This window comes from Dermacentor andersoni, chromosome 6 (assembly GCF_023375885.2).
Source record: "Dermacentor andersoni chromosome 6, qqDerAnde1_hic_scaffold, whole genome shotgun sequence".
Lineage (NCBI taxonomy): Eukaryota > Metazoa > Arthropoda > Arachnida > Ixodida > Ixodidae > Dermacentor > Dermacentor andersoni.
The window spans coordinates 21,973,201-21,982,787 of record NC_092819.1 but is presented as its reverse complement, the minus strand read 5'-3'; the positions used below and the strand labels follow the sequence as shown (position 1 = coordinate 21,982,787).

Below are 9,587 nucleotides of genomic sequence, written 5' to 3'. Positions count from 1 at the left end.
ATACAACATTTTTATTTCCAGAAATACATGATGAGTATTTTTTATATAAGTACTTGCACGGTTGTTTTGCTGTTGAAAAAAATGAATAAATAATTATTCTTTGGCGTTAAATTAGGAACAGAATCGCACAAGTATGCATACCCTGGTGTGTCCTGGTGACAAACCATAGTAAACCATGCTTCCATCTCAAAGTCATACAAAGTTTATGCAGCGTGTTGTACATTATATAACATACTGCAGAAATAGAATTAGATTTTACGCGATAATATTTGAGTATAGCTTTGTTTACTGCGCCAGAAACAAACGCCACTAGTCTAAAGACCGAAGTCAATCCGAAGCCTGTACTTCCCATCATTCCCATGTAGGTTGAGGCAACGCGCATGAGAACCCCCGTAGACACTAGCGCCACATTTCCCTCTAGGGTATTTTTAGAAACTCTATGGTTGTGAACCCGCGCATCGGAAAGCCCGTTTTGGCACGTAAAACCCTCGAATTAACCTTACTCGATCACCCGTTAGACAGTCTCGCATTCACGTACGTGTAAACAGGGTATTTGAGAAAGAAGAATGTTCGTATTCTCCGTTTGTACAATTGGTACTCTTTACGGTCGTTGTTGAGGAGAACCAGTATCGCGATGGGAAGTGCTCCACATGATCGGTGTCGTACGGGCACTTACGATTGCGATCAGATTCGTCGATCGCGACTGGCTCGTTTGCGAAAGATGCAGAAGGGAATTATTTGGGATATAAATTAGATTCCAGTCGGGCTCGATTGCTATCGAAAGTGAAGTGCTTGGCTCAATGTGTCGTAGATTTTTCCCGATATATTAATTATGAGGCAGTGCATTCGTGACATAGTGTGCCATTATGCACTCATGCGTCAGCTGCTTCCTGAACGATAAGTGCAGTGCCACGCAAAATTATTCTATCGTGGGTCAGCGGTGGCAACCAGAGACCAAAAAAACACAGGCAACGACGTTAGGGTGGCTAGAAGGGGCCTTCTAGCCACCCTAACGACGTCATAGAATAAAGAACCAACTGATGACATCTCTGCGCAGGTGATCATCGGATCGACCAGGGATCGACCATAGGATCGACAGCCAGGTTGGATAAGTAGTGGCGCCCCCTACAGTCGGTGAAAGTTGCGAATAGCCGGCCCTACATAACAAAAACTTCGCTTCCAGTAGTAGCTGCATAGAGTTTTGTATTAATTCTATGGGCCGTTGCAAAGTAAAACGTGGTATGTTTCCATTCGATTTAGACGCCTTTGAGCCACACAAATCATGGCCAATCACCCAGAGTGGATTGCGCCAGGTCATTAAGGAACAGGAACAGCCTTTTAGCTCTACTGCCATTAGATAGTCATTAGAACCACTTGTTCTCTTTATGCTGCCACTATCGTCCCGTAGGATGCCAACTGCAATTTTCTGGTAGGCGTCGGAGATGGGGCAGCGTGAAGGCTTTTCCGGCTCCTGCAGCAACCACTTTCAATACATTAAAGTATAGCCTTTACTCCATAGGAGTCTTCGTTTCTCTTTCGCTAGTGTTATTTTACTTTTTGGTAGAAACCTTTATGGGCTCCACCACAGAACAAGACAGGCCCGGGACATCTTGCAATACATACCCCAGTGAAAAGACTTCGTCCATATGACATCCAAACCAGGCCCCAATGCCCATGAAGCATTTCGATCAGTGACAAATAGCACGTCTCCCAGACGTCCTGTTTTGGACATCCTACCACGGATGTCCCAAACCTACTGTACATGAACCCGTTTCGGATGTCCTAGCATGGATGTCCTAAGGTAATGCACCGTTTTTTTATATACACATGAATATATGTCCTTGAATCGAGGCTTTGTCCAAGTTCCTTGTAATAGAATTGCGTTTTCTCGCATGTTCAAATCACAATCCGAAGCTGTGTGTGCGTGCAGCTCGTGTACGTCGCTCTTTACAAGTTCTCCGATGCAATTTATTTTGAAAACTTCAATTAGTTCAATAAGCCGCTTAAGTGTGCTTGGGTGGAAGGCCTAGAAAAATATATGTGCTGAACTTCCACACACGTGCGTATACAGTGTGCACACAGCGTATACATCTTCTTGATGTATAGGCGTTCTGCCCATTGCATCTGGCACAGATTGTGCGCTGCAATCATAATGGTCCTTGTGGCAAACACAGTGCAAAAGGCCCTGGAATATGTCAAATGTATGCAGCATGTCCACATGATGTCCCTTGCATACATGCAAAGGGTGTTCACAGGACACGGAAAGCGCGGCCAAATGATCATGTGAGAGATGCCTGCAGGAAATATTCGACACAAACTAGGATATTATTGTCCTGGAACTGGATGTTTAGAGGATATCCATAGAACATCATTGTTGTCACTGGGTCATAGCTGGTTAGCCCTGCGTAGAGGAATGCAACAGCAATGATAAAGTGGCAGAGGAGGTCAAAAAAGGAATCCACCTGCTGGGAACTCCACCAATGCAAGGCCCTTTAAAAAGTCACCGATAAGTCATTCTGGTTCTTGCATTACGGGCCACCATGCACTAATGTGTACGCATTCATTACTGTCAAAACTTCATATATGAAAGAGATATTCGATACCATGTTTCTGAAGGAGCCGTCGCTGATAGGTCAATTTGTGCAAACTGGTGGACACCATTTAAAACCCGGTATCTGTCCTGAACTGACAGCTATCATTTCCAGCCCGATTCCAAGCCCTTCTTAAGCACCTTTAACATTTTATTTTGTAATTCTATATGGTGCATGCCATGCAGGGTAGTCAAGAGCCTTGTACCTTGTACATTATGCTGAATGAAATGGATAAGTACACCCAAACATATTAAACAGCACAAACTGCCAAAATTGCCACTTGTTCAAAATATGCGTGCGTACAGGACAGTTGTTTAAGCAAAGACTCGTAGATGTAACTTCATTCACTTCTTTAGCGCCTTTCATGTGCAATACTGTAAACCATTAATATTATGTCTGGTAGTAGTACTTTCAAACATTTGGTTCATCACAATTTAGTTGTGCAGAGCACCATTTGTCTGCGTATTAATTATCATAAATATGCCCACTTCCAAGTTTTAAAAGTGAATTTCGACTGCCCCCCCCCCCCCCCCCCCCACCATCCCTCGCCATTAAATTTCTGCAAAAGCAGTACTTACATGTAACAGTTGTGTCCTATTGTGTTGTCTGCAAAACAGGTGCACTTATTCAGCAGCCAAATCAGCTATACATTTCTATCAACACATGAACAAGAACATATATGAATATGTATTGTGAGATGTTCTGTTATTAAGAAAACAAAAACAAAACACAGTGTTCTCCAGAAAATTTTTACTGCATATGTACAAAAAGAGACAGATAGACCTAATTAGTTTCAAGTATTTTCTTGTCTAACAGCAGCTTGCGTGAAATCACATGTCAAACACAGGAACAAAAACATTTTCTCTGCTGCGTAAACCATGCTATTACCGACATGAAAAGAATTCTCGAGCCTTTGATAAATGCACTTTTCCTTTTACAGACCTGCACAATTACATGAGGAAAAAAAAATCTACGATTCCATGCAAGGTGCACATATATGTTCTAACATGATTTGCCAGTTTGCTTTGTAACCAAGAAGGCTCAAACAGAAAAAAAGAAGTCACGATTATGTGATCCACTGCTACTCGACGAAAAAAAGTACAAAACAAGGATTGCACAAAACCATACCTAAAAAAATATATATATAATAATAAAGGGAGGAAGGGTTTGAAACCTCATCGCTCACTTAACCTTGGAGCCACAATATAACACAATGAAAATAAATAAAACGTGGCTTTTTTTCTCTGCCAGAGCTTCAAACCTATCATACAAGTGGTACAAGCAAGCTGATGAATGCAGTAATGAGAAATGCAGTGCCATATCCTCGTTCATGCACATGCCAAGAAATATGAACGAAAAGGTGTACACCCAGAGTCAATCGTGGCCTCCCCCCCTCAATGAAGTTATTTTGTCAGAGAAGGGGGCACAGTGCAATTGTTTGTTTTGTTCGTCCTCATCATGACTACTTGTATAGATGCACCAGCGAAACACACAAAATTGGGTTGAATGGAGGTTGTACGAATGAAAAAGTGCGCGCTATGACAACGTCGAATAAATGATTAACAGGGCACCACTCGCTAAAACAAACTGCAACATCGCCAAGATGTCTCCGTGATCAGAGATGCTTGTGCCACAGAGCTCTACCTGCTCTTGCTTTTGTGTGACGTCCTGCATGCTGACTGTACATGTACACACTAAACCAGAAGTGACAAACGAACACAACGTGGTCACATGGTGAGGAACAACAGCAAGCACCATGATCATCTAATAATACAGGTCTTTATCCTTTTTTTTGTTATTTTTATGGTTTTCGTATAGGTCTTATATGACATTCAATGTATGTATATATGTACAAATGGTGCTGGCTGCTGACGGTTTGTCTAGGAGGGAAGGCTTGCAAGTGTTACCTCAAGTGTGTGCGTGAGTGCACAAGTGCGTCCCACGCACCAATATTACAATAACGCTTCCTTAGTGAAGCAAGCACAACACACCTAAACGCACCTATAGACGAGATGTGCATGCAGGGCTTATGCAGCAGTATGCAATGTTAAACAAGAGAGAGCAGCATATGCAGTGAAAGATATTACTGATGAACAAAACGGAAGTGCACGAGAATGCTCCACAGAGCAAGAAACAGCGGCAGTTCAATTCAAGCCATAATGAAAAAGATGAAAAGGAAAAACCACGAGAAACGGGGGACGCTTTCCGATTCTGCTATGAAAGAGGACCGAGGGTGGAAAAGCTTATATGCCGGTGACTGCACAGGTGGGTAGAAATCAAATAGGCTCCCCTCCATAAATCAGTTCACATGCCCCCATTACACACATGCGAAAATAATGAACACCACAATGACCGGAACGACGCAGCCACACAAACTTTGAAATCTCACTACAACACAATCCAACACGCATCTTTCCCCAACTTTTACAGCACATCATCCATACCTGAGGCTCAACCATTTGTGATAATGCGTTTCTCTAAATTCTTTAAACGCGACAGCATCCCCCACACCCCTCACTTATTTCAACAAGAACAAAACTAGACAACACTTCACACGGCCGCTGTTACGAGTGCAGCAGCAGTCGGAGGCTCAGAGATTGTGGGAACAGTCACGCCGCTGGAATCTTCGGCTTCCGCTGGCACTGGCGATGCAGAGTCTGCCATTTCGTCGGGCAACTCTGATGACTCCCCGTTCCCATTAAAGTCATGCTGGCTGCTGCGACTCGAGGCTTTAGCATCGGGCTGACTGCACTGTGGGCAGTAATAGTCCTCATTGTCTTTCACTTCATTCATGCTCAGACCCACGCAGAGCAGGTGGAACCACTGTTCGCAGCCTCCATCACACTGCACCCAGTTTACCGCCTCACCTGGAAAGCAACACAAATTATTGTGACTGCTCTGGTCTTGGCAAGATTCCTGTTAAAGGGACACTAAACAGATACATTAAATCGCTTTAGGTTGCTATTCCTTTAAAACTCCATTTGCAATAATTTCACTGTTAAAGATTCATAACTAGAAAAGAAAACAAAAGCCATAATTCCATAATTTCGGAACACCAGCACTGTTAAGTCAAGTGACATCATAGGTTTTAGTGAGATCATAGATCATAGCGTATTGATAGTGGAGCTCAAGGAAAATTTCAAGCATTAGCATCAACTCCTGCTACTGACTGAAAATCGGAACAACTAGATAGTGTTGAAGACACTGTTGCCGGGACAAACGAGCTGGCTACGTCTGCTGAGCATGCGTCTGCTGAAAACTTGCAGCGGCTGCTCAGAAAACATCATTGTAAAGACACTAGCCAGACAGACTACATTCCTGGAGGCTACTAATGGCAAAAGCACTTAAATATATTCGAATATTTTGTGGTGCTATGTTATAAAAATAAGCTCATTTTGTTTTTTCATGTTTTCTCAGAATCTCATTTTTGGCGTTTTTTGAATTTGAGTGCACATAGAACCATAATTTCAGCAGCGGCATGTAGCTACATGTGTGTACTATACAATGCTAGGAGCAGATTGTTTATTTTTCAATTTTGTAAATATTAAAATCTGGCTACTAATTGGACCCCATGATTGCCATGTCTGGAGATCTAACTTCAAATTGCTGTAAAATTGGTAATACCTGCAATATAAAAAAAGTAGTCCTACAGTTGTGTTGCTTACACTTTGTAGTATCCAGCCATCTATCTTTATAAACATTCTGGCCGATACTCTTATTATAATTGTTCCAATAAAAATCAGGTGATTAATTTTAATTATATCTGGAACCACTCAGTCAATTTAAAATGTAACTATATGTTTGAAATCAGCATGAAAAAAACTGTCGGGGTGACAATTTTTATTAAATGTAGTAAAAAAATAAAAGAAAAGTTCCTAAACACCTCTTTTCCCCTTAAAGTGATTCAAGGTCTAACAGTGAATGCCCCTACCTTGAGGTTGGACGCAGTCTGGCGCAGAGCAGACTTCATCAGCCACATCGGCTGTCTCGGCAGATGACGATGCAGTCTGCGGGCGATGGGCCACTCGTCGTCGCTTCACCACCTTGTCACCAGGGGTAGCACCACCTGATCCAGACTCCTCCCGTCGCACCTTCTTGATGGGACGCACCTGGATGAAAGATGTTTTCCTTCATTGCCATACACAGCTTCACTGCAAACAACCTTGAAATGGAACTGCAGGAGTATTTGGCGTATGACACACCATTGTAGTCCAAAGGCATTGTTTGAAAAGAGTACAGTCAAACCTCGATATAACAAATTATCAAATATTACAAAGTAAATCTAAATGATTTCTCGGCGATATCGGCATGTAACAATATATGCTCATAACGAATTTCGGATATAACAAAAGTACTTTCATGTCGGACAAGACTTTGTTAAAAGGTTTGACTGTAGAATGAATCTTCAGTCACTAACAGAGGAAAAGCCACATGCGTGCCAGACAAAAAATCCTTGACCTGGGCAGCATGGTAAAAAAATTAGTTTTGTGATGCACGGAACATAAGCAGTAGCTAGTATGTGTTCTAATTATGCACATATAATTTGTTTATTATTCTCACTGCTGTGCTACCAGAAAGCTGCAATGGGTCAGAGGTGACTCAGCCTCCATGTCTTGTTCGATAAAATAACTATGCTTTCCTTTACACCAGCCGCTTGTAAGGAACATAGCTCATACAGTCGAAGCTCGTTACCATGAAGTCAGATATTAAACAATGATTTCTTCATTATATCCAATAGTCGTTATAAAATTATGCATATAAACTCTCATGAACAAGTCTGCACATTAACTCAATTAAAGATAGACAACAAAAAGTTGTAAAAACGCAAATTTTCTTAATTTGCCTTTTATTCTGGGCTGGAGAGTAAAAATAAACACATCAACAGCGATGCTGGCCGCATCCAAAAATCAATTTATTTAAAAACGACATAATCTTTGTTCGGTGGCACTTGAGGGCATTCGACAAGACAAAACTATGCGACAGAATGAGAAAGTGCAGATTGCAAGGAGAGGTTGTAGGGTGAGAGTTTGATCACATGCCAGTTGGCCGATGCCACCAGCAACTTTCACTGCCCCCAGATAGCGGGGCATGCAACAAAGACGGGCAATTCAAGCACTCTTCTGCTGCTGGTGATTCAAATGATCCAAATATTGCGTTTAAGAGTTTCTTGACTTGTCAACATATTTCGAGCCACACGAACACAAAAACTACTTTGTTTCATTATACAAGTAAAGCTCCCATTGAAATAAAGCAGGGACCAATCAAACTTTGCTTTTACTTGATTTTTATCCTGTATTTTGCTATACACGTTTTTTATAATGCAGTTCAACTGTATAGTTGTGAAGGCATGTTCCAGTATGAAGAACAAATGTCGCATTCAAAGGATTGCTTAGAAAATTCTTTACTGCACACAACAGTGTCCGAGACATTACCATCACATTCTATCGCTCACACTTGGTCCTATACTCTTGCATACGTAAAGAATACACGCTTGCATGGTGCAAACTTGTGCAGCTGGGCTTAATATTTGATATTTTATGTGCCAAGATCACCATGATCATGAGGCACGCCATAATGGGAGGGGGGGGTCCGTATTAATTTTCACCACATGGTGTTCCTTAACGTGCACCTAATGCACGGTACAAGGGCATTTTTGCATTTTCCCCTCATCGAAATGTGGCTGCTGCAGCTGGGAGCTGATCCCACGAATGGGTGCTTAGCAGCATAGCGCCAAAGCCACTAAACCACCATGACAGGTGAGCTGTGCCTAATGACCAAATAATAGAACTCTAGTAAACCAAAATCCTATATTCCACTATATTCCAATATTAAGCAAATTCAGCGCCCATTTGATCAATGAATGTATTGATTTACGGGTTAAATGTATCAGCACGACGGGGACAAGATGCCATAGCAGAGGGCTCCAGAATAATTTTGCATTCACCCCCAACAGGATGCAGTCAGGATATGAACCCGAGATCACAGATTGGCATAATCACGAATACAGTGACTCATACTCTCTCCGCAATGATTTCACAGGTGTGAGATAGAGCATTACTGAATGATGAAGGTTGTGAAAGAACATGGGTATTAACGAGAGCGAGTGCTGGCAGGTTTCAGTAGATGCGAGCATAAACTGAAGTGTGTGCCAGTTAACACGAGTACCAATGGAAGTCAGTGATAGTAATTTTGTGTAGGCGCTAGTATGTATGAACGTGAGTGACTGTCAGCGAGTGCGTATGTCAACAATTGCTGGTGAGTGGAAGTTGATGCCACTTATGTGCGTAAGTATGAATGTGAGTGGGTGCCAATGAGTGCGAGTGCACATAAGTATGAGCGAGTACACAGCTTACGGATATATTAGTGAGTGCGCATGAGTGACTATCTGCTTTATCTGCCGACCTAGCCTCGTGACCTTGTATGAATTCTTCCAGCCTGCACTCAAAATGTACGAACCTTGCGCTCGGGTTGCTTTCCGGCGTCGGTCCCACCTCTGGACACCTTCTTGACACCGCTGGCTGCTTTGGTTGAAGAGTCGGCCGTGCCTGAGGCTCCCTGGCTGGCTGTTGTGGACGGATTGCCAGCCTCGTCCTTGGCTGGTGCTCGCTTCTGCAGCTTTGGCTTTGGCCGTGGCTGTGCATGTTGGCAACAACAACATTGACACAGAACCACACCCGGACCAATTCTATTTTAATATTCATAAGTAAAACTTGCAATGACAATTTGAATTAAAAACATGAGTTCATTTCAGGATATTTTAGTGATTATCATCTAAATAATGCCACAAAACTAAAAAACACTAAGAAGAATTAAGGCCACTGAAGAAAATCACAGTTGACTTTCCTTCGAGGGTGAATGACGTAAATATATGGCACCACAAACAAGTCCCAAAATGGTCGATGCCATATATTTACGGCACCGTCTGTACATTTAAAAAGCGCACCAATTTCCTAACTTTTTCTTTTCTGTCATGTGCTGCCACTATGTGGGAATACA

The 9,587-nt window shown here is 42.3% G+C and overlaps 1 protein-coding gene across 3 annotated transcripts in view; it reads right to left on the bottom strand.

The window, feature by feature from the left end:
* Positions 1–3,326: 3,326 nt before the first annotated feature.
* The window catches only part of LOC126521346 (lysine-specific demethylase 5A-like), a 69,084-nt gene continuing 62,823 nt past the window's right edge, over positions 3,327–9,587 (bottom strand). For all 3 annotated transcript variants that reach the window (XM_050170023.3, XM_050170024.3, XM_050170026.2), the window contains 3 exons: positions 9,048–9,224; positions 6,523–6,700; positions 3,327–5,458 (listed from right to left, as the gene is read on the bottom strand). In XM_050170023.3, coding sequence (XP_050025980.1) covers positions 5,142–5,458; positions 6,523–6,700; positions 9,048–9,224 — 672 coding nt within the window. In that variant the 3' untranslated portion in view covers positions 3,327–5,141. The remainder of the gene's footprint in view (positions 5,459–6,522; positions 6,701–9,047; positions 9,225–9,587) is intronic.